The sequence below is a fragment of the Muntiacus reevesi genome, chromosome 7 (assembly GCF_963930625.1).
Source record: "Muntiacus reevesi chromosome 7, mMunRee1.1, whole genome shotgun sequence".
NCBI lineage: Eukaryota > Metazoa > Chordata > Mammalia > Artiodactyla > Cervidae > Muntiacus > Muntiacus reevesi.
This window is the reverse complement of record NC_089255.1, coordinates 17,646,287-17,672,443: the sequence shown is the minus strand read 5'-3', so window position 1 is coordinate 17,672,443 and position 26,157 is coordinate 17,646,287. Positions and strand designations below refer to the sequence as shown.

At 36.6% G+C, this 26,157-nt stretch overlaps 1 protein-coding gene across 5 annotated transcripts in view; it reads right to left on the bottom strand.

The window, feature by feature from the left end:
- Positions 1 to 305: 305 nt before the first annotated feature.
- The window catches only part of LRRC49 (leucine rich repeat containing 49), a 162,126-nt gene continuing 136,274 nt past the window's right edge, over positions 306 to 26,157 (bottom strand). For all 5 annotated transcript variants that reach the window (XM_065940603.1, XM_065940604.1, XM_065940605.1 and 2 more), the window contains 4 exons: positions 24,596 to 24,781; positions 21,454 to 21,563; positions 10,940 to 11,093; positions 306 to 934 (listed from right to left, as the gene is read on the bottom strand). In XM_065940603.1, the coding sequence (XP_065796675.1) occupies positions 731 to 934; positions 10,940 to 11,093; positions 21,454 to 21,563; positions 24,596 to 24,781 (654 nt within the window). In that variant the 3' untranslated portion in view covers positions 306 to 730. The remainder of the gene's footprint in view (positions 935 to 10,939; positions 11,094 to 21,453; positions 21,564 to 24,595; positions 24,782 to 26,157) is intronic.

Below are 26,157 nucleotides of genomic sequence, written 5' to 3'. Positions count from 1 at the left end.
GACTTACTGATTAGTCACTGCATTTTACATACATACACTCAGGATCTCTTAAGGCAAAAACACTTTCTTCCTGTCCCTGTTTGGACTCATTTTCATATTTTCTGCTCATAGTGACCCCCAGGACCTTCTGTGGTGCACCAAGGATGCATCCTTAGAAGAATGAGGCCTCTTCCTATATAAGTAAAGAGAAGGGCTCCTACTCAGCTAAAGAGAAACGTACAATAAATATGACAATTCTGACTGGATTAAGGAGGCAAACACGTTTTCTTTTAAACTAATTTATTAATAAGTTTACTTTTCACTCATAAAAAAGAACATATTTTTGGCTTTGAAATCAAGACATAAAATAAAGAGGTAAGTAACTAAAAATTATCAGCTGAAAGTAGACAGAAGCAACTCATGCTGAACCATGAGTGAACACTACGTGCTTTGGGCTATAGCAGGGGCACCAGTCAAATCAAGAACCCAAGATGCAGGGCCCATTCAAGGGCCCTAAAGACTGCTCAGTTCCCAAAGGTTGTTTGGTCAACATACATAGGAAACGAATTTTCCCTTTTGTTCTTTCCTTCCTAACCTTTAACTACAAGAACAGTAGGCAATAAATGCTTTGATGCTAGTCTTTCTAGCTTGAAGGAAAATTTTTGTTGTTGTTTTAACATTTTTTAACCCACATATTTTCAACCATCAAAAACATAAAACTGAAAATCTCAATTGTAACTAAAAGCCATTTCTATTTTTGGTCAGTTATCTGCTGTAGGCAAAGCTTCATATAGGAATTTTTATTGCGGATTTCTATAACTGCATCCCTCACAAGCTCAATGAACATCTGCGGCCAAAGTTTCTGCAAAGCTTCATTTTTCATGTTGATTTCTGTGGCTTCCTTCACAAGATCTTCAATATACATCTTGCAGAATTTCTTTTTTTCCTTTATTTCCTGGTAGAAAAAAGAATATTTTGCATTGAATCATAATTAAGCGCCAAACCAAAGCAACAATTAGCTGAACCAGAGAAACTTGAAATAATCTATTCTGACCCCACCCCTCAGAGCAGGAACACTTTCCCAGACACTCTGACACAGAGCTCTGCCTGAGTATAGACAGCAACTGCGGGCTTCCTTCTTGCCCGTCCACTCCCAGCTCTGCGGGACAGCTCTGTTAAAAAATGCATTTCTTGGCAACTATGAGAAGAAAACTTCCAGTTGAGCTAATACGAAACTCATTTGCTAATTGTGGGGAGAAATAAAGACTTTACGTTGTATTTAAAAAGTGTTTATTTATTGGAATCACTGGATCATAACTACAATTTCTCTGTTGATAGACTTTCTCCTTTCTCAGTGCAGGTAGTTTACCTCACACAAGTCAGCTGAATGCACAGATTCATGGCTTCTAATGGTAAATGATACTAACAATATTAATTAACATGAGGTCAGTTAATGTGCATGCATGCTAAGTTGCTTCAGTCATGTCCGACTCTTTTGCAACCCTATGGGATGTAGCCCACCAGGCTCCTCTGTCCACGGGATTCTCCAGGCAAAAAAACTGGAGTGGATTGCCATGCCCTTCTCCAGGTGATCTTCCCAACCTAGGGATTGAACCCATGTCTCTTACATCTAATGTATTGGCAGGAGGGTTCTTTACCACTAGCACCACCTGGGAAGTCTTGAGGTCAGTTAATATCTATATACACACTTGAAATATCCACACTCTGAATTCATTCCATATTTTAGGAAAGGATGTAGTGATACATTACACTGACTTATGTGGCTGAGAATATTTGGACAAAGTTGGGGGAAAGTGTACAAGGAGAAAGAGGACATATATACAAGCCTGGGACCCAGAACTTGACCTTTAGATGAGACAATGCACCCACTCAACTTCTGGGTCTGGCAGTCTGCAAATGAAAAGTGAAAGTGAAAGTTGCTCAGGCGACTCTTTGCAACCCCTGGACTATAGAGTCCATGGAATTCTCCAGGCCAGAATACTAGAGTAGGTAGCCTTTCCCTTCTCCAGGGGATCTTCCTAATTCAGGGATCAAACCCAGGTCTCCCGCATTGCAGGCGGATTCTTTACCAACTGAGCCACAAGGGAAGCCCAAATGAAAAACCTGGGTTCAAAACGCAATAGAGGAAGTTTGAGACCTGAGGTAATTGGGGCATTGGGCCTGGATTTCATCCTAGAAGCTGAAACAAAGTCATTCTGATTAGCGCAAGAATTCAACACTTATTTTGGTGATTGATACTTTGAGTATTCAGACATGATGATGGAAAATACATGGGAAAAAATTAATGGAATTGATAAGGTAACCAGAATTACAGGGGAAGCAATTCACAGAAATAAAGAATAATCACAGAAGGAAATAAATAATAAATATCAATGAGAAAATAGGTTTAACTAATTGAAAAAGGATCTACTGAAACCTCCAGCTCAAATCAAAATAGTAAAATAATTTTTAAAAAGTTAAATTTAAAATATCAACAAATACTGCCCTTAAAATCTACTATGAAGATTTATAGTAACAAGGAAAATGCTTACATTATAATATTAAATCGAAAAAGAAAAGTACAAAATGAAGTTTTGATAGAGGTTGGGTTACATGAGTATATGTATTTGTCAAAACTTAACAATTGTATACCTAAGATTTATATTTCATTGCAAATAAATTATACCTCAAAATAAGAAGCTATATGATTTACTGAACTCTAATGATCTGCTCTGCATTCAAATGGGTATATCTTTCCTCTTCTCCTTTGCTTTTCACTTCTCTTCTTTTCACAGCTATTTGTAAGGCCTCCTCAGACAGCCATTTTGCTTTTTTGTATTTCTTTTCCATGGGGATGGTCTTAATCCTTGTCTCCTGTACAACGTCACAAACTTCTGTCCATAGTTCATCAGGCTCTCTATCAGATCTAGTCCCTTAAATCTATTTGTCACTTCCACTGTATAATCATAAGGGATCTGATTTAGGTCATGCCTGAATAGTCTAGTGGTTTTCTCTACTTTCTTCAGTTTAAGTCTGAATTTGGCAATAAGGAGTTCATGATCTGAGCCACAGTCAGCTCCTGGTCTTGTTTTTGCTGACTGTATAGAGCTTCTCCATCTTTAGCTGCAAAGGATATAATCAAACTGATTTCAGTGTTGACTATCTGGTGATGTCCATGTGTAGAGTCTTCTCTTGTGTTGTTGGAAGAGGGTGTTTGCTATGACCACTGCGTTCTCTTGGCAAAACTCTATTAGCCTTTGCCCTGCTTCATTCTGTACCCCAAGGTCAAAGATGGCTGTTACTCCAGGTGTTTCTTGACTTCCTACTTTTGCATTCCAGTCCCCTATAATGAAAAGGACATCCTTTTTGGGTATTGGTTCTAAAAGGTCTTGTAGGTCTTCTGTCATTTTTCAGATTGCATCCAAGTACTGTATTTCGGACTCTTTTGTGGACCATGATGGCTACTCCATTTTTTCTAAGGGATTCCTGCCCACAGTAATAGATGTAATGGTCATCTGAGTTAAATTCACCCATTCCAGTCCATTTTAGTTTGCTGATTCCTAGAATGTCGACGTTTACTCTTGCCATCTCCTGTTTGACCACTTCCAACTTGCCTTGATTCATGGACTTAACATTCCAGGTTCCTATGCAATATTGCTCTTTACAGCATCGGACCTTGCTTCTATCACCAGTCACATCCATAACTGGGTATTGTTTTTGTTTTAGCTCCATCCCTTCATTCTTTCTGGAGTTATTTCTCCACTGATCTCCAATAGCATATTGGGCACCTACCAGATGTTCAAGCTGGTTTTAGAAAAGGCAGAGGAACCAGAGATCAAATTGCCAATATCCGCTGGATCACTGAAAAAGCAAGAGAGTTCCAGAAAAACATCTATTTCTACTTTATTGACTATGCCAACGCCTTTGACTGTGTGGATCACAATAAACTGTGGAAAATTCTGAAAGAGATGGGAATACCAGACCATCTGACCTGCCTCTTGAGAAACCTATATGCAGGTCAGGAAGCAACAGTTAGAACTGGACATGGAACAACAGACTGGTTCCAAATAGGAAAAGGAGTACGTCAAGGCTGTATACTGTCACCCTGTTTATTTAACTTATATGCAGAGTACTTCATGAGAAACGCTGGGCTGAATGAAGCACAAGCTGGAATCAAGATTGCTGGGAGAAATATCAATAACCTCAGATATGCAGATGACATCACCCTTATGGCAGAAAGTGAAGAGGAACTAAAAAGCCTCTTGATAAATGTGAAAGAGGAGAGTGAAAAAGTTGGCTTAAAGCTCAACATTCAGAAAACTAAGATCATGGCATCTGGTCTCATCACTTCATAGGAAATAGATGGGGAAAAAGTGGAAACAGTGACTGACTTTATTTTGGGGGGCTCCAAAATCACTGCAGATGGTGATTGCAGTCATGAAATTAAAAGACGCTTACCCCTTGGAAGGAAAGTTATGACCAACCTAGACAGCATATTTAAAAAGCAGAGACATTACTTTGCCAACAGAGGTCCATCGAGTCAAGGCTATGGTTTTTCCAGTGGTCATGTATGGATGTGAGAGTTGGACTGTGAAGAAAGCTGAGCGCCGAAGAATTGATGCTTTTGAACTGTAGTGTTGGAGAAGACTCTTGAGAGTCCCTTGGACTGCAAGGAGATCCAATCAGTCCATTCTAAAGGAGATCAATCTTGGGTGTTCATTAGAAGGACTGATGCTGAAGCTGAAACTCCAATACTTTGGCCACCTGATGTGAAGAGGTGACTCATTGGAAAAGACCCTGATGCTGGGAGGGATTGGGGGCAGGAGGAGAAGGGGACAACGGAGGATGAGATGGCTGGATGGCATCACCAACTCGATGGACATGCGTTTCAGTGAACTCCGGGAGTTGGTGATGGACAGAGAGGCCTGGTGTGCTGTGATTCATGGGGTTGCAAAGAGTTGGACACGACTGAGCAACTGAACTGAACTGAATGACCTGCTCGCTGAATTCTTTAGGGAGAAGCATGGTAATGTGTGCAATTACTTTGAAATAAATTAAAAAAATAAGGTAGATTATTGAAGGATAGAGGATGGGGAAAAGGACAGATAAGTGATAAAGCAAGTACATGGTACAGTACAATACTAACAGTAGAATTTAGGTTTGGGGAATGAATGTTTACTGTAAAATTATTTCAACTTTGTCATATGTTTGAAATTTTCATTAAAAAGTTACAAAAATATATTCAATATTAATGAAAGAAAATATACTGAAGTGTCATTAAAATTGTCTTAGGGTAGTGAGACGATGAGTATTTCTACTCCTTTTTTCTACTTCTCTTCCTTTTCCAAAGTTTTATAATTTATAAAACAAAAAATAACTATGCTTTGGATTCTTGATTAATTAATAGAAGTTAACAATGAGTCCCAATTGTCACTAACTTCCTGTAACAGAGGCACATTTTGGAAATTTTCTTATAACATATAAGATTTCTCTAAATAATCACTTACTATTCAGGGGTCAACATGCTGATCTGATTTAGTTCATGTCCTAAAAGCAACAGGTCATGTATTGACCTATCATAAAAATATATACAGATTTTGACCGGCAATAAAGAACAGATCGTTCCAGTTGGTGACTTCTCTGGTGAACCGAACTTCACTAACTTTGAAATATTGCCTGGGACTTAATCATGAGCACTAAGTTAGCTTATCAATGAGAACAGCATTTAGCTGCTCCCTTTTTACACTCAGTAAATTTGGGAAACAAGGAGACTACCAGGAAGAAAGATAAGTGTGAATCAATAGAGATCAATAACTAAAACAAGCACTATTTTACAATGAGCAATGTATTTACAGAAGTAGAAGACCTTTCTACAGACGTCTAAGTTTCTTAAAACATGATTTTGAATTTTAAAAAAATATCTAGCAGTAGGTAGGACTGGAAAATTTTTATAGTAATAAGGGATAAGAAAAATATAAAGATATTTAAATGATGACTTCTGTTAAATAATTTACATATAATACAAATTAAACTTTTCTAATTGGCATAGTGCAATTTTGGTGCTTTACAATTTTGTGCTAGTTTCTTCCATGACTTCTTTATAAACATGTTGATACAGAATTGTATCTAATATACACTAACCCTTAATTAGTAAATGTGTTTGAAAGCATCTTTGCTTCATTTCTTCTCTCCACTAAGCCAATTACTCTGCATCTCCATGCAGTATACTCTAAAATTCATCAGGTGTCTGCCAGCACGACTCATTCTGCATGTCCAGAATGATCCTGTTAAGAGCACATTAGAGATACTTTTCTTGCCCTGACCTGTCAAGAAGTTGCTCCTCTTTGAATAATGCTTTTTCCATTCTCAAATGCTTTCACACATCACACACTTATTTTTTTCTATCCTTGTTGGGGGTCATAAAACAAGTATTTCACAAGTTCAATCCTGATGAGATGAACTCTATACAATACTGTTTATGTTAGTGCATTGAACTGAAATTTTATTGTCATGAAGATAGAAAAAAGCAGGTCATGGTAGACTTGTTATAGAGTTATTTTAATGATAATGGTACTTGTATAGAAATTTAATCCGTATCTCCATTTTATAAATAGGAATCTAAGGTTAACAAAGGTTGAGAGATTTGCTCAGGATTAGCTGTCATCTTGGAGAAAGAAATGGCAACTCACTCCAGTGTTATTGCCTGGAGAATCCCAGGGACGGCGGAGCCTGGTGGGGTGCCGTCTATGGGGTCGCACAGAGTCGGACACAACTGAAGCAACTTAGCAGCAGCAGCAGCAGCTGTCATCTACTAATACCTACCTGCAGAAAAAGCTAATCTAGCTCTTGAAGAACCTGCAGTCTAGTTGGAGAGATGTCCTACACACATTAAAAGCTTAGCTAAAAGAAATGAAACAGTACATAAGCGCTGGATGAGATGTTTAGACAGCAAATACCACTGGTGTTCAAAGAAATGAGAGCTCTTTGTGCTGGGGTGGTCAAGAAGACTTTAGGATGCATTCATGATAAACTGAAAGGAGCCCAGGCCAGGAATCAGAAGGTCTGAGTTCTAGAGGCAGTTCAGTCAGGAATTCACTATGTGAGCCTCAGTTGTTCACCTAAGTTTCCAGTTTTCCCCAGTTGTCTAACAACAGGATTGGATTCTTTCAAGTCCCTTTTAGCTTTCTGTCCATCTCAAATCTTTTTCAGAATGAGTCAGGACATTGGATGAACACCTACCAAGGAACAGAATTACACATGTCATACGTATAGTGAAAGAGGCGGCTTACCCTGATTTGTGAGAAACTTACTTCAAGTAATTCCTTCAACAACTCAGATACACAGAGGAGAGAGAACGAGCACTTCGTGTTGCAGTGATTTAAATGTTTTTCAGGAAGTGGGGGATGCTACACTGTGAGTCAAGAGAAAGTGATTAAGGGACCGGGCAAGGTCTTTCAGGCAATAAATAAGTGGTGGAATCATGGGCACAGGTCCAAATCTCCTAATGGCATATTATTCTTTCCAAATGTTATGTGGCTTCAGATTTTATTTTTCCCTTTGATATTTCTCAAAACAGGAGTCAGCATTTGCTATCTTTACTTCTTGATTGCTTATTTACCTCTCAAACCACTTTAATCAAGACTCTGCTTATATGACTCCATGGAAACTCTTCCTGTTTTTGTTTTGTTTTGTTTTGTTTTGTTTTTTTCAAAAAAATGACCTCTATTGCCAAATTTATCAAAATTTCTCCCTACAGTTTGTGCCCTTGGGGGGCAGGGGGTTAGAAAATCATAGCATACCCAATCATGGCCATGTTTTCATCTGTTTTTTAAGTGAGAATTTTGTAGTTTACTTTTCATATTTGGGTTTTTATTTGATCTGGAGTTAATTTTTTTAATATGGTTTTTAACAAAGTACACCATGGTAGGGATACGTATTTCTGATTTGATATTTCATTTCCTCAGTAGCATTTAGTAGCTAGTCTGTCTGTACAAGTCAGCAATACCTGATATCTGTACAAAGTTTTCCCATAAACATGGGCTAGTTCTGGCTATTTTGTCCATGGATCTATGAATCTATTCCTATATGACCTCAATTACTACAGCTAAAAATAGTACTTCATATCTGGTAAGGCAAGTTCTCCTCACTTACACTGTCGTGTTAAGTCCTTTGCTCAATAGACACATTTAGGATCAACTGGTGAAGTTCCACAAATAACTGTCCAAATTTTGATTAGAACTGCCTTATACTGATGGATTTAGGAAGAACTGACATCTTTACTTTGTAGAAAGTTTCTGTCCATAAACATAAATTATCCATTTAGTTCTTTTTCAGTGTCTTTCAATAAAATGTTACAATTTTCTCTGTGGAGGGCTTCTATATATTTTAAAGAAAGCTGAGCACCAAAGAATTGATGCTTTTGAACTGTGGTGTTGGAGAAGACTCTTGACAGTCCCTTGGACTGCAAGGAGATCCAACCAGTCCATCCTAAAGGAGATCAGTCCTGGGTGTTCATTGAAAGGACTGATGTTGAAGCTGAAACTCCAATACTTTGGTCACCTGATTTGAAGAGCTGACTCATCTGAAAAGACCCTGGTGCTGGGAAAGATTGAGGGCAGGAGAAGAAGAGGATGACAGCGGATGAGATGGTTGGATGGCATCACCGACTCAATGGACATGGGTTTGGGTGAACTCCGGGAGTTGGTGATGGACAGGAGGCCTGGTGTGCTGCAGTTCATGGTGTCGCCAAAAAGTCAGACACGACTGGGTGACTGAACTGAACTGACAGTGTTTATTGTCATGGTAAATAGTATATTACTTTATACTTATTTTTGAATAAGTAACACAACCTATACTGGATTGTTGGTCCCTTTTCTCACTGATTTCTAAAAGTTCTTGATAATTTAGGGAGATTAGTTGCAAATTATTTTTTTCAGTTTGTTTTCTGTCATTGCTTATTTTATCACTCTGAAGGTCTTACTGATCTCAGTGCTGCACATTAATCTTTCATGGTTTCTTATAGATATTTTACCCTTTCATTATAAACTTCAACATCTCTGACTCATTTGGAATTAATGTGAATGTAAGTATAAAGTCTGAATCCAGCTTTTTTTCCTCCTTAATTCTGTAGTTATTTTCAAATCACTACTGGGATAATCCTTCTTGATTTGTTTGAGATTATTCTTTATCATATCATAAATTCTCTTTTTTATCTAGATGTACATTTGAATTTTCCACTCTATCCCACTAGACTATCTCTCCATAAACACCCTGTTTTAACTGATAAGACCATAATATGTCTTAATTTATCTAGTAGTGCTAGTTTTCTCCTCATCATTTTTCTTTTTCAGAGTTTTTATGGTTATTTATGTTTATTTTTCCACAGGTGCTGTAGGATTAATTCAATGAAAAATTTTTGGTTTCTTATTGGGATTATATTAAATTTTAAATTACTTTAAGGAAAACTGACATTTAAAATTGGAGTATGGTGTCTTTACACTGCTCTGTTGAAGAGAATCAGCCATACATATACATATATCCCCTCTTTGTTTTGATTTCCTCTCCGTTTAGGTCACCACAGAGCACTGAGTAGAGTTTCTCTGAGCTACACTCTCTTGACTTAGTGATTTACATTATCCCTGCATATGTCTGTCTCCTCCATTAGAATGTGAGATTCATGAGGATAATAAGCGACTTGTTACAGTCCAAGTATTACATGTGACAGGTGCTCAATACGTGATTTTTGAATGTAAGAAAGTATAACTATAAAGACAACTTCAAGTAATTCAAGTATTTAAAGAGTTTTCATAAGGAAGATATTTGCTCTGTTTTCTACATAAGGCAACATTAGCATCACTAATTAAAAGTTATTAGCAGGCAGCTTAACATGGGTAAGAATTTATCCACTGTGGAGTTGTACAGTGATATACAACTACCTCATAAAGCTTGAATTTAAAGCAGAATCTTTTCAAAATATCCTTCAGGATGCTATAAAAATATTGTTGCATTGAGTTAAGTGCTTTTCAAAGTATAACCCTTAGAGGCCTAGGGGTTCCAAAGAGATTCTTCAGGTCTGGGAATGAGGTAAGGAGAAAGGAAAAGAATAGAAGATCCAATCAAATAGAGCTCTGAACCCCATCTACAACAGGGGCAGCTCTGCTCTTTTGCTTTCTTTTGACATAATGAGTTTTCAGCTACAATATAGTTTGAATAAAGAATCTCACAACCATTATAAAACATTTGAAAAATATTTGGCCAATACACACTCACACACACCCCTTAGATCCCTCAAAAACTCTTGCAAAATTTTAACATCTTATTTTTATTTAGATGACATGTTTCTTCACCTTTCTCTGAGTTCCATCAAGGCACGCACTGCATGGTTCTCTTTATAGCTCTGCAGTCCCCTAACACAGCATTCCCTCAAAAAACTTCTGAACACATACAGTAGTAAAGAATGGTTCTAGCCTTTATGTCTAAAAGACTAGTGGGAACAAAATAGGTTAAAATTATGTGACTAAGAACACAGAAGCTAACGCGGTAGGAGAACAAAATAGTGAATTAAAACATCAAGGACCTGTGCAATGGTCCTTGGAGAAATGGAGGTTCTGTTGTGTCTTCTGCCAGTCTGGCACAGGCTAGGTAAGTACTCAGAGCAAGTCTATTCCAATTTTCTTAATTCAGAGAGATCTGAATCCTGGTCCTACTTTGGTCTAAACTTTTGGTACCTATTTCTTTTGAACATTTCTTTTCTGCTTAAATATATTGAACTAAGGGCTCTACTTCTCCCTAATTCCTTGGTGCCTACTGCCCCCAGCTCTGGATATGAGGCTGACTAACATTACAGAATTAAAAAAGGTTATCTTAAATGATTAGGAGAGAAAGAAACGTATAACTCCCAAGTCTCAAGCCATTTGGAATTTATCCAGACAATAAGTTCCAAAGATAATGGTAGTTTTACCTCTAGCTTTTCAGTGTAAAAGTCTCTTGTGGTATAATTCAGTGTAGCACGATTTGTGTTTTCTCCCACAAGTCTCTTGCTATCATTATTTTCTTCACTGACAATACCAGGTTTTTTCCCTTTGGTTTCTAGAAGATACCGGAATTGCTTCTTCCTGTAGAAAGACCGTAAAGAGACTTAGAGAGTTACTTATCCAATTGGTGAAAATGCCTTTCTTTTCTGTTGATTTTAGAGGGTAGCATATGCTTTTTTGAATATCTCTTTTGTAAGTTTGAGTTTTTAAAGTCAATTCACTACTCCAATTTCTCTACTAATTAAGTTATATAACTCAAATTCTTTTGTTTCACTATTAATCATCAACAAAGACATGTCTCAAGCATTTCTAAGATGAAAAAACTGTCTTTAAAAAAATCAATATAAAACTTAAATAACACAGAACACACACACACAGAGCAATTAAACACATAGTAGACCAAACTTCCATAGTCTTTATAGCCCATAAAATATGTTAGTTACACATTTTATAAATCATACAAATAGTTCATAATTTCATTATGTAGCTCAGTAGTATTATCCATAGCTAGAAATGGAATGGAATACTGATTTAAGTTTAGGAAAAGCAGAATAAAAATACCTCTAGCTATTATCATATCAAGGGCAAGATCTCAGCAGGAGGTAAATAATGAAACAGGAAGCTTCGTTTGATAATGAAGAACATAGTGTTCATAGTATCACTTGCAGACCCACAAGCCTAGAATTCCAGAGGACAGCAACTCATCATTCATGAAGGTTGCTTTCTGGTTTCTACCACTTAGGGTGTCTCTCAGGGAAGTGGTGTAACTACTATGAACTGTGAACTGAAGATTGGGAGCAAAAAGGGAATATATCTTTTAGAAAATGTCTTCATTTTCCAATTTAATAAGAGTATAACATAGCGATTTAAAAAAATTTAAGGAGTATATATTTTGAAAAGTATAAAGAAATAGAGCAAAATCATCCATAAATATATAGCATATAAATCTATATAAACCAGTAAATTGTTTACATTAGACATATTTCCTCATAGGCTTTCTCTGTCAATTTTTGTAAAAAGGTAAGATCATACTAACCATCCAGGTTTGTATACTGTTTTTGCTTAATGCTATATAATAAGCATTTTCTATGCTATTAAAATTAACATTTTAATAAATGAATAAAATTTAATTGTGATGTAGGTCAATTATATAATCAATCTCATTTACTGGATATTTTGGTAGCATAATTTTCTCACTCATAATGAAGAAAGTAATATAGATATTTATCTATATTTATTTTATTGATTTTTAATTATGAAAGCAATATACAAATTATCCATCACTTTCAGTAGTGTTTTCAAATAATCAGTTTTTCATTATGCTTTCAATGTCATCATTTCCTTTATTTAATTTTCTTCAATTTTGCTATTATTTTCCTAACTTTTTTAGATAAATGTTTAGCTCCTTCATTTTCAGTCTTTATTCTTTCCTAATTTATTCATTTCAATACATACATTGATTTTTAAATCTCACAATACTATTATTGCTGCTTTATATAGTCAATGTTTATTTAGTTTCATCCCACAAATTTACTACTTTCTTTGCTCTTTAGTTCTCCTTGCATGTCAGAATTTCTATCTGGGATCAGGTTCTTTCTGCCTTAATTAGAGACTATCATTTCTTCTACTTCAGGAATACTGATGGGAAATCTCTTAAAATCCTTTTTTTAGAAACTAATACAATAATTTTAACAAAAAAAAAATTACAAAACACCAGAACAAACCCAAAAAGATAATTCCAAGCACTACATACAAATATACAGTAAAAAGCAATCTTCTGCACTATGAAACCCTGCACTAGTTAAACCTCAGTTTAACTCCTAGAGACAATCATTTTTTAAAATTAATCAATTAATTAATTTTACTTAACAACATTGTATTGGTTTTGGCATACTGTGACTTGAATCCGCCCTGGGTGTACATGTGTTCCCCATCCTGAACCCGCCCCCCTCCCTCCCCATCCCATCCCTCTGGGTCTTCCCAGTGCACCAGCCCTGAGCATCCTGTATCATGCATAGAACCTGGACTGGAGGTTCAGCTCACATATGATAATTTACATGTTTCAATGCCACTCTCCCATATTATCCCACCCTCGCCCTCTCCCACAGGGTCCAAAAGACTGTTCAGTGCATCTGTGTCTCTCTTGCTGTCTCGCATACAGGGTTATCGTTACTATCTTTCTAAGTTCCATATATATGCGTTAGTATACTGTATTGGTATTTTTCTTTCTGGCTTAATTCACTCTGTATAATAGGATCCAGTTTCATCCACCTCATTAGAACTGATTCAAATATATTCCTTTTAATGGCTGAGTAATATTCCATGGTGTATATGTACCATAGCTTCCTTATCCATTCGTCTGCTGATGGGCATCTAGGTTGCTTCCATGTCCTGGCTATTATAAACAGTGCTGCAATGAATACTGGGGTACACGTGTCTCTTTCAATTCTGGTTTCCTCAAGTGTGTATGCCCAGCAGCAGGATTGCTGGGTCATATGGCAGTTCTAGTTCCAGTTTTTTAAGGAATCTCCACACTGTTCTCCATAGTGGCTGTACTAGTTTGCATTCACACCAACAGTGTAAAAGGGTTCCCTTTTCTCCACACCCTTTCCAGCATTTACTGCTTGTAGGCTTTTGGATAGCAGCCATTCTGACTGGCATGTAATGGTACCTCATTGTGGTTTTGATTTGCATTTCTCTGATAATGAGTGATGTTGAGCATCTTTTCATGTGTTTGTTAGCCATCTGTATGTCTTCTTTGGAGAAATGTCTGTTTAGTTCTTTGGCCCATTTTTTGATGGGGTCTTTTATTTTCCTGGAATTGAGCTGCAGGAGTTGCTTGTATATTTTTGAGATTAATTCTTTGTCCTTTGCTTCATTTGCTATTATTTTCTCCCATTCTGAAGGCTGTCTATTCACCTTGCTTACAGTTTCCTTTGTTGTGCAGAAGCTTTTAATTTTAATTAGGTCCCATTTGTTTATTTTTGCTTTTAATTCCAATATTCTGGGAGGTGGGTCATAAGAGGATCCTGCTGTGGTTTATGTCGGAGAGCGTTTTGCCTATGTTTTCCTCTAGGAGTTTTATAGTTTCTGGTCTTATATTTAGATCTTTAATCCATTTTGAGTTTATTTTTGTGTATAGTATTAGAAAGTGTTCTAGTTTCATTCTTTTACAAGTGGTTGACCAGTTTTCCCAGCACCACTCGTTAAACAGATTGTCTTTTCTCCATTGTATATTCTTGCCTCCTTTGTCAAAGGTAAGGTGTTCATAGGTGCGTGGATTTATCTCTGGGTTATTTTGTTCCATTGATCTATATTTCTGTCTTTGTGCCAGTACCACACTGTCTTGCTGACTGGAGCTTTGTAGTAGAGCCTGAAGTCAGGCAGGTTGATTCCTCCAATTCCATTCTTCTTTCTCAAGACTGCTTTGGCTATTCAAGGTTTTTTGTATTTCCATACAAATTGTGAAATTATTTGTTCTAGTTCTGTGAAAAATATCGTTGGTAGCTTGATAGGGATTGCATTGAATCTACAGATTGCTTTGGGTAGTATACTCATTTTCACTATATTGATTCTTCCAATCCATGAACCCGGTATATTTCTCCATCTATTTGTGAGCTCTTTGATTTCTTTCATCAGTGTTTTATAGTGTTCTATATATAGGTCTTTTGTTTCTGTAGGTAGATATACTCCTAAGTATTTTATTCTTTTCATTGCAATGGTGAATGGAATTGTTTCCTTAATTTCTCTTTCTGTTTCTCATTGTTAGTGTACAGGAATGCAAGGGATTTCCGTGTGTTAACTTTATATTCTGCAACTTTACTATATTCATTGATTAGCTCTAGTAATTTTCTGGTGGAGTCTTTAGGGTTTTCTATGTAGAGGATCATGTCATCTGCAAACAGTGAGAGTTTTGCTTCTTCTTTTCCAATCTGGATTCCTTTTATTTCTTTTTCTGCTCTGATTGCTGTGGCCAAAACTTCCAAAACTATATTGAAGAGTACTGATGAGAGTGGGCACTCTTGTCTTGTTCTTGACTTTAGGGGAAATGCTTTCAATTTTTCACCATTGAGGATAATGTTTGCTGAGGGTTTGTCATATATAGCTTTTATTATGTTGAGGTATGTTCCTTCTATTCCTGCTTTCTGGAGGGTTTTTATCACAAGTGGATGTTGAATATATCAATCATAAGTATACATGCACCCAACATAGGATCATCACAATATGTAAGACAAATGCTAACAAGTATGAAAGGGGAAATTAACAATAACACAATAATAGTGGGAGACTTTAATACTCCACCACTTTAATAATCCACCTATGGATAGGTCAACTAAACAGAAAATTAACAAGGAAACACAAACTTTAAATGATACAATAGACCAGTTAGACCTAATTGATATCTCTAGAACATTTCACCCCAAAACAATGAATTTCACCTTTTTCTCAAGCACGCATGGAACCTTCTCCAGGATAGATCACATCCTGGGCCATAAATCTAGCCTTGGTAAACTCAGAAAAATTGAAATTATTCCAAGCATCTTTTCTGACCACAATGTAGTAAGATTAGATGTCAATTACAGGAGAAAAGCTATTAAAAATTCCAACATATGGAGGCTGAACAACACGCTGCTGAATAACCAACAAATCACAGAAGAAATCAAAAAAGAAATCAAAATATGCATAGAAATGAATAAAAATGAAAACACAACAACCCAAAACCTATGGGACACTACAAAAGCAATGCTAAGGGGGAGGTTCATAGCAATACAGGCCTACCTCAAGAAACAAGAAAAAAGTCGAATAAATAACCTAACTCTATACCTAAAGCAACTTGAAAAGGAAGAAATTATGAATCCCAAGGTTAGTAGAAGGAAAAAAATCTTAAAAATTAGGGCAGAAATAAATGCAGAAGAAGCAAAAGAGACTATAGCAAAAATCAACAAAACCAAAAGCTGGTTCTTTGAGAAGGTAAATAAAATTGACAAACCATTAGCCAGACTTATCAAGAAACAAAGGGAGAAAAATCAAGTCAACAAAATTAGAAATGAAAATAGAGAGATTACAACAGACAACACAGAAATACAAAGGATCATAAGAGACTATTATCAGCAATTATATGCAAATAAAATAGACAACTTAGAAGAAATGGACAAATTCTTAGAAAAGTACAACTTCCAAAACTGAACCAGGAAAAAATAGAAAATCTCAACAGACCCAGCATAAGCACAGAAATTGAAACTGTAATCAGAAATCTTCCAACAAACAAAAGCCCAGGATTCACAGCTGAATTCTACCAAAAATTTAGAGAAGAACTAACACCTATAGTATTCAAACTCTTCCAGAAAATTACAGAGGAAGGTAAACTGCCAAACTCATTCTATGAGGCCACCATCACCTTAATACCAAAACCTGAAAAAGACACCACAAAAACAGAAAACTATAGGCCAATATCACTGATGAACATAAATGCAAAAATCCTTAACAAAATCCTAGCAAACAGAAATCAAAAACATATTTAAAAGATCATACATCATGACCAAGTGGGCTTTATCTCAGGGATGCAAGGATTCTTCAATATCCGCCAATCAATCAATGTAATACACCACATTAACAAATTGAAAAATAAAAACCATATGATTATCTCAATGGATGCAGAGACAATCATTTTTAAAAAATCAAATATTTAAAATTACACGAGGAAATCTCTGAAGTATATGTTCTATTTCTCACAAATTGCAGCATACTACACAATTATTCTATATCTTGTATTTTTAGTTTCTAAGACATCTTAAAGATTATTTCATATCAGAACCTCTAATAATTTTGATGGCTGCAAGTAATTGGTCCTTTATTAATGGACATGTGGCTGGTTTTAGAAAAGGCAGAGGAACCAGAGATCAAATTGCCAACATTCGCTGGATCATTGAAAAAGCAAGAGAGTTCCAGAAAAACATCTATTTCTGCCTTATTGACTATGCCAATGCCTTTGACTTTGTGGATCACAATAAACTGTGGAAAATTCTGAAAGAGTTGGGAATACCAGACCACCGGACCTGCCTCTTGAGAAACCTGTATGCAGGTCAAGAAGCAATAGTTAGAACTGGACATGGAACAACAGACTGGTTCCAAATCAGGAAAGGAGTATGTCAAAGCTGTATATTGTCACTCTGCTTGTTTAACTTATATGCAGAGTACTTCATGAGAAATGCTGGACTGGATGAAGCACAAACTGGAATCAAGATTGCCGGGAGAAATATCAATAACCTCAGATATGCAGATGACACCATCCTTATGGCAGAAAACAAAGAAGAACAAAACAGCCTCTTGATGAAAGTGAAAGTGGAGAGTGAAAAAGTTGGCTTTAAACTCAACATTCAGAAAACTAAGATCATGGCATCTGGTCCCATCACTTCATGGCAAACAGGTGGGAAACAGTGGAAACAGTGGCTGACTTTATTTTTTGGGGCTCCAAAATCACTGCAGATGGTGATTGCAGCCATGAAATTAAAAGACGCTTACTCCTTGAAAGGAAAGGACCAACCTAGACAACATATTAAAAAGCAGAGACATTACTTTGCCAGCAAAGGTCTGTCTAGCCAAGGCTATGGTTTTTCCAGTAGTCATATATGGATGTGAGAGTTGGACTATAAAGAAAGCTGAGTGCCTAAGAAGTGATGCTTTTGAAGTATGGTGTTGGAAAAGACTCTTGAGAGTCCCTTGGACTGCAAGGAGATCCAACCAGTCCATCTTAAAGGAGATCAGTCCTGGGTGTTCATTGAAAGGACTGATGTTGAAGCTGAAACTCCAATACTTTGGTCACCTGATGAGAAGAGCTGACTCATCTGAAAAGACCCTGATGCTGGGAAAGATTGAGGGCAGGAGGAGAAGGGGACGACAGAGGATGAGATGGTTGGATGGCATCACTGACTCAATGGACATGGGTTTGGGTGGACTCCGGGGGTTGGTGATGGATAGGGAGGCCTGGTGTGCTGCAGTTCATGGGGTCGCAAAGAGTTGGACATGACTGAGTGACTGAACTGAACTGAGTTTTCATATTTTTGTTATTTAATATTATAAACACTGTAATGAAAATCCCTGGATACCTATGTCTGTGCTGTCTATAACTTTGAGGTCAAACAACTTTTTTTAAGTTTAAAGGCACTTGTATCTTATTTTCTGAGAATTTGCTTCTCTTGTTTCTTTGCTTTTCCAACTGCAATTGGACAGGTTTTTGTCTCATTCTTTTTTAATTTTATGATATTGTGATTATAGAAAGTTACACGCATGAATATGCTTTTTGAGATATATGAAAATTGGTTTTGAGTTTAAATATATGTTCAATTTTTTAATGTTTTTCATAGGTATTTAAATAGGCTTTTTCCCCCATGAATTTGGAATAAGTTTCTGGAAATACAATTCTAAATACATTTATTTGGTACAGTACTGTACCAAATACTAATCCTCAGTATTCTTTTCTAATTGTGTTTATTTGATCAAATGATCAAATAGGTTAATATTTACCACAATAACATGAATTTTAAAATGTATACTTATATTTGCTAACATATTTAGAAGCTGTGATCTTGGTTGCATTAAGTTTCATAATTATTATCTTTTTTGGTGGATTTTAAGTTTTTGATATCATCAAAATGACGGGCTGGATGAGTTACAAGCTGGAATCAGATAGGTGGGAGAAACAGCAACAATCTCAGTTATTTGGATGATACCACTCTAATGCTCTAATGGCAGAAAGAGAAGAGGAACTAAAGAACCTCTTGATGAGGGTGAAGAAGAGTGAAAAAAATCCAGCTTAAAACTAAATATTAAAAATACTAACATCATGCTATCTGACCCCATTACTTCATGGCAAATAGAAAGGGAAAAGGTAGGAGCAGCGACAGATTTCCTCTTATTGGCCTCTAAAATCACTGTGGATGGTGACTGCAGCCATGAAATCAGAAGACTACTGCTTCTTGGCAGGAAAGCTATGACAAACTTAGTGTGTTGAAAAGCAGACATCACTCTGCCAACAAAGGTCCGTGTAGTCAAGGCTATGGTCTTCCCAGTGGTTACATGTGGTTGAGAGAGCTGGACCATAAAGAAGGCAGAGCACCAAGAATTGATGCCTTTGAACTGTGGTGCTGGGGAAGACTTCTGAGAATTGCTTGGACAGCCAAGAGATCAAACCAGTCAATCTGAAAGGAAATCAAGCCTGAATACTCATTGGAAGGACTGATGCTAAAGCTGAAGCTCCAGCATTTTGGTCACTGATGTGAACAGCTGAATCATTGGGAAAGTCCCTGATGCTGGGAAAGATTGAGGGCAGAAAGAGAAAACGGTGTCAGAGAATGAGATGGCTGGATGGCATCACCAATGCAATGGACATGAACTTGGGCAATCTCTGGGAGATGGTAAGGGACAGGGAAGTCTGGCATGCTGCGGTCCATGGGGTTGCCAAGTTGGAAATGAGTGGACAACTGAACAACAACATCATCAATTCTATCACCACTAGTATTAATATTCCCATATTTATTTATTGTTATTTGCTTGTTACATATATTCCATCCCTTTATTTTCAACCTTTATATATGGCTTTAGGAGTATTTCTCAAAAACAAAATGAAACTCAGTTTTTAACCCAAGCTGAGAGCTATTATCAATTAATAGAATTTCACTCATGAATATTTATTGTGATAACTGACATGTTCATTTTTTGCTTCTCTTCTGCTTTTTTGGCTGATCAGTGGTTTTTTAATGATTTAGAAATTGTACATCTTATCTTCTTTTCTAATGGTAGCCCTTGAAATTTGAAAGCACATAGATAAACATGTACTTTTCTATTTCTCCCCAACAAGGAAAGAAACTTGGCAAACTTCAACATCCTTTCTCTGAGGATATTCTGGGATTATTATTTTCAGGTTATTAAAGTTTTTTACATTATGTGCTGTGCTTAGTCGCTCAGTCGTGTCCAACAATTTGCGACCCCATGGACTGTCGCCCGTCAGGCTCCTCTGTCCATGGGGATTCTCCAGCAAGAATACTGGAGTGGGTTACCATGCTCTCCTCCAGGAGATCTTCTCAACCCAGTGATCAAACCCAGGTCTACCTGCAGCGCGGGCAGATTCTTTAGTAACTGAGCCACCAGGGAAGCCCACTTTTTAATGAATCTTCCCAGAACATCATTTCTTTAATTCAATGCTTCCTATTTCTTACATTGACTGTTCATTTTGTAACAGCACCTTGCTCAGTAGTTTTTTTCAGAATGTTCTGTAGGCTTTTTATGAGATTTCAGTTCTGCCAATCAGATATACATGGGTAAGCTCTGAAATCAGAACTGAACTAAGTGGGAAAGCAAGAACACCAGATACACATTTTATTGGTATGAATTATGGTAGAGCCGACCTTTGAAGAGAGGAATGGGGAACTTCCTGACCCCTATATGAAAAGTGGAGGCCATGGTTTGGACAAGTATCCTGACCTCCCCAGCTCCCAGACTGTAGCAAAGATGGCAGTGTCCTTGGTGGACTGGTTCTGTGGTATCACTCTGGGATCCCCTCCAGGCTCAGCCTAGAGACTGCTTCCCTATCCCTTTCAGTGATTTTGTAGATAACTGATTTCTTGTATATCAATTGTTTTCTCCTTACTCTAGTCAGGGGGAATTATCCGTAAGTGAGTCACGACTGACACACCATCTTTGACTTTTCTCCTATCCATGCCGTACCTTGTCAATCAGTCAGTGTTTTCTGCCAGGTACACTTCTATGTATTTTTCAAATTATCTTCTCTATTCTTTCTTAGTGCAGACCCTTATAAGCTCTCTCCTGGAATACAGACTAGCCTCTTGAGTGCTCTCCATCCCTTCCTTCTCTGTCCTCTCAAATGGCAGCCATTCGAGAACATGAATCTAATCACCTGATTGTTGTGCTTAACCACAAAGCACAGTATTCATTTTGTTTTTCTGGGCTCTTCAAAATCAGATCACAACCGATCTTTCTACTTTCACTATCACAATTCACAATCATCCTATGCTCTAATTATAACTGAATTATTTACAATTCCCTGTGCCTTTGCAGATCTCCTTTCCTCATACCCTGTATCTAAAAAAACTCTTATTCATTCCTGACAAGCTAGAAAAATCTTAACTCCTTTGTGAAGCCTTCCCCAATGTTCTTCCAAAGTGTAGTCTCTCCTATACTCTTACAACATCTGAAATGTCTTATTAGCTTATAAACTAATAAGTTAATTTATTAGCTTATAAGTCACAAAAAGGCAAGAACTTTATCATATTCATCCTTATAGCTCCAACACTTTGGAGAAGGCCAGACAAAAACAAATTTAGAATGTTTGTGGAACGAATAAATAGCACAATTAAGAAGTGTGTGTAATGTATAACTTTGGTGCAACAATACTTCTATAAAAACTATAGAAATTAAAGTTTACCTGGTATCACCCAGTATTGAAATCAGTCGGTACTGGGGTAATTCAGAAGATGCTACATGTGCTAGGATTCCAAACAGCCTCTCAGCCATTATCATATCATTTTGCGTCACCTGAAGAGACAAACAGGAAAGGGGTAAAAAATGACATTGCCTCTTAACTTGATACAACTAACATAATCTCATAGAAATGTCCAAATTAGATATTTTCTTGTAGGGACTTCCCTGGTGGTTCAATGATTGAGAATCCAATACAGGGGATGCCAGTTTGAGTCTTGGTTGGGGAACTAAGATCCCACATGCTTCAGGGCAACAAAGCCTGCAAAGCCTGCAAACTCTGCAACTACAGAGTCATGCACTGCAAGGAAGACCCCACATGTTGCATTAAGACTTGATGCAGCAACCAAAAATAAATAAATTAATTAAAAAATTTCTTTTCAGGGAAAATATATTCTCCTGGCCTGTAAGAAGAGAGTGAGTTCTGACTGATATTTCTCTTTTTTCCCTGAGCTTGATTAGAATGTAGATTTACAAATGTGGCTTATAGTGATGGAAAAGGGCTGGGAGATGAGGTGTTAGCTTTGACTTAGAAGTCATGGTTCCTGAGGATTATACTTGAGACACCTTAAGTTCTTAATGAATTTTTTTTTTCTTCAAAAATCCCAAAGCTCCTTTGAGTAGAATGATTTAAGGGGGAAAATCTAAGTATCAACGGAATAGACTAACTTTAATAACGTGTTAAAGGCAAGTCAATGTGTTGTTAATACCTTGTTCCTGAAAGGATAATTTCATCCCTTTGTGAGGGAATGAACATTGGATTAGGAACGGCATTCCAGCTCATTCTGAAGTTACATCCACCTTTCTCCCCACAAGGAATAATTTGTCACAGGTCTATTCCCCATGTGGGCTCGTTCCTGTGTTAACCAAGAAACTACTAAAAGCTAAAAGCAAGACTTGCATTAATATCTGGGCATGTTTTAAATATAAAATTAGGTTTCTTGCATTTTAAATACTATTTCTTTGTCAATATAATTCAGTGGTTCCCAATCAGGGGCCACTTTGGCTCCTAGGGGATGTTTGCAAGTGTCCAGAGACATTTTTGGTTTATTGCAACTGGTGGAGAGATGCTACTAGCATCTAATGAGTCAAAGCCAGGGATGCCGTTAAATGTCCTACAGTGTATGGGACAGTCCCCATAACAAAGAGTTACCTGGTCCAAAATGTCAATAGAGCTGAGGTTGAGAGACCCTGGTACATTTTGGATCTTTAAAAACTTTATTCGTAACACTTGCTATAATAACCTACACAGGAATTTTCTGGAAAATAACCCATAATTCACAAGCGGCTTATACATATGAATCACTGCAGACTGACTCTCCCTTCCTTCCCTAGACTTCAGTAGTTAATGAGGCTGCAGCTCCCTGGAATCACTCCTTCAGCTGACAACTAACTTGTTTGGTCTAACATAGTCACCTAGCGGCCAGTGCAGGCCACTACTCCATCTCTTCCTCTTGATGCTCACATTGCTCACTCTCTCTCATACAAAGAAAAGCAGAAATACAGTATAACATTATCACATACTGTCAAGGATGAGATAAGCAGTTTTATTCTAGGTCTTTTATTAAAAGGTCAAATATCCCTGGGCATTGACACTTTCAGAACTTTAAATCAGAGTGTGGTTCTTTCTCATTTGTCTCTACTTTATATAATTATATTATACTATTACTTCCTATTTTAAGGTTTTATAATAACTATTATGTCTCCAGTAGTGATCCACATTTGGGTAAATACAGAATTTAGGGTTAATCAAGATAATGGCTTGGCCATTAATGAGGGAGAATTCCTCACCTATAGCTAAAATAACTATCCTACAGTCCAGGCTAGCTTTGGAAACTTTTGGAACTAATTATTAGATCTGACCAGTGACTTACAACCTCTTTGGGGAAGTACCAAGAGGGTACATAAAACTGAAATAAATCTCTTGAGAACTAGTTGGAGAAATTAATAGTCATCTGAAGGTTCCAGGCTTGCCCTACATCTTCAACAGATACTGATACTGGGGTCATGGACCTACCATAGCTGATGCAAATTTCACATGGCTCTTAAACGCTGACCCAGAGACCTCCAGTCTCCTGATGGTATGCTGGAGTTCTCAAGCTTTAGGCCAGAGTTACTTATGGTGTATCAGTTGCAGGGAACTACAGTTGCTATAACCACCCTGCTAGCAAAGTTGATTATAGCTCATCTTACAATAAGGAGGTCTGAATTTTAAGAGATAATCACACTAATACTAGTAGCATATTAAAAGATTTTTTCCTTTGGAGGATTATCTAAACTCAGTTCTGGAATTCCACAGTAGAAGAAACATAGTTTCTCTCTCTTCTTCCAAAGTAATATTTAAAGAGAACATGATCTTTGGATAGCTGGGGGATTACCCTTGTGACAAGCTTAGCAGAATCAATCTGAAAAATAACTCTTTGTTAATAATTTTCCAGTTATTCAGGCTCCAGACCTGAATTATACACTGTATATATGTTCAAGCAGCTGTTACCAACTATTAACAAAGCAATCTAGACTTTTACTTATGGTTGTTTTATTTCCTTTTTCATTCATGTTCACTTTTTCTTCTTTTAACTTTCCTCCTTGCTTATTTCTCCCTCTTATCTATTCTTTTTAAAATCACTCTTCTTTCCCTATGTACATTTTTTTGCATGTTATTCTTCCCTTCCTCTATCATAACCTTTATTAAATGACATTTAGTATCACTTTCCCAGGCCCTTTTGCATGTCAGTATGTAAAACACTCTGAAAAAAACAAAGATCACATTACTTATGGAAGTGTTCTTTTTCTTTTCATTTTAAACTGTTATCCTATCATTCCTTCTCAGAATACTTAAAAACAAGAGAAAAAGTATTCACTGTTCACCATGATCTGGTTACTAATTTATTCATAAAATTTGCCTAGTATATTAGAAATTTTTAGACAAATATTTTTAGGTTTTCAACATTTTAAATATCAGGATTTTAAAAAAAATTATTTCTCAAAAGTTCAATCATGATTTACACATAAATTCCTGGATATTTTTATGATTATTTCCCTTTAAAAGGAACATTTTAGTTCTACGGTTGACTTAGTGTTCAGCTTACCTCTGTTCCATTTATTTTCTGCATATTAAAATGGCTCAGTCTAAACAGGACATAATATTTCCAGAGTGTAAAACTGACAACTGGATTTCCTTGAGGATCAATTGTCAACTGGTCAACTCGACGGAGCTGTGCTAGTGCATTAAATTGCTGCAGCATTACAAGATTTGTTTCCTTGAATTTAAGGTGCTACAATAACAAACAAAAAAAGGGGTGAATATTGAGTCTAACCATCTTAAAATGTTACCATTAAAGTTTCACTATCATTCCCCAAATAAGTCTAAACTTTAGGGTTAGCTAATATGTTTTCATTAAACCAACTGAATGTATTAAACTTACATACCTTTAATCTACCTAATACAAAATCATTGATAGAATATATTAAGCCACCCAATATTGAACTTGAAGTGATTTCCATTCTGCAAAGGACATCTGACTATCTATTAACTAACTATGTTTCTAAAAAATTATATAAATATACAATAATTCAGACTCTTCTAGATATTACAATGATTTTATATGCTTTACATGGAGATTAAATCTACAAAGGAAAAACCAGAAGTAAAATTTTCAAAACATTACAAATACAGGGCTCACAGTACTTCTGAGAAGAACTAGTTAACCATTATTACTTTTATCTTGCTAATTACTATGTAGTCTACTTAAACTGGCTATCAGAAAACAAAATACTAACATTGAAATGCTAATAGAAATGTTCTGTCTGTGAATTTGGATGATCTGTTCTAAACACACTGTCTCCACTTCTATCCTTTTTATTAGAGAGGAGAATATAACAAAAGAACAAAATACATTATAAAAGGGTTGGTGATGAGGAAACCAGAATTGAAAGAGACACATGTACTCCAATGTTCATTGCAGCACTGTTTACAATAGCCAGGACATGGAAGCAACCTAGGTGTCTACTGGCAGATGAATGGATAAGAAAGCTGTGGTACACATACACAATGGAATATTACTCAGCTATTAAAAAGAATACATTTGAATCCGTTCTAATGGGGTGGATGAAACTGGAGCCTATTATACAGAGTGAAGTAAGTGAGAAAGTAAAACACCAATACAGTATATTAATGCATATATATGGAATTTAGAAAGATGGTAACAATGACCTTATATGCGAGACAGCAAAAGAGACACAGATGTAAAGAACAGACTTTTGGACTCTGGGAAAAGGTGAGGGTGAGATGATTTGAGAGAATAGTATTGAAACATGTATGTTAGCATATGAAATAGATCACTAGTCTAGGTTCAATGCATGAGACAGGGTGCTCAGGACTGGTGCACTGGGATGACCCTGAGGGATGGGATGGGATGGGGAGGGAGGTGGGAAGGGGGTTCAGGATGGGGAATACATGTACACCCATGGATGATTCATTTCAATGTATGGTAAAAATCACTACAATATTGTAAAGTAATTAGCCTCCAATTAAAATAAATACATTTTTTAAAAAAGCGTTGGTGAGGGAAATCACTAGCTAATTGAGAAAAACAAAATGATAACAAAAACTCAAGAGACAACTCAGAAATCACAGCTTTCACAAATTTAT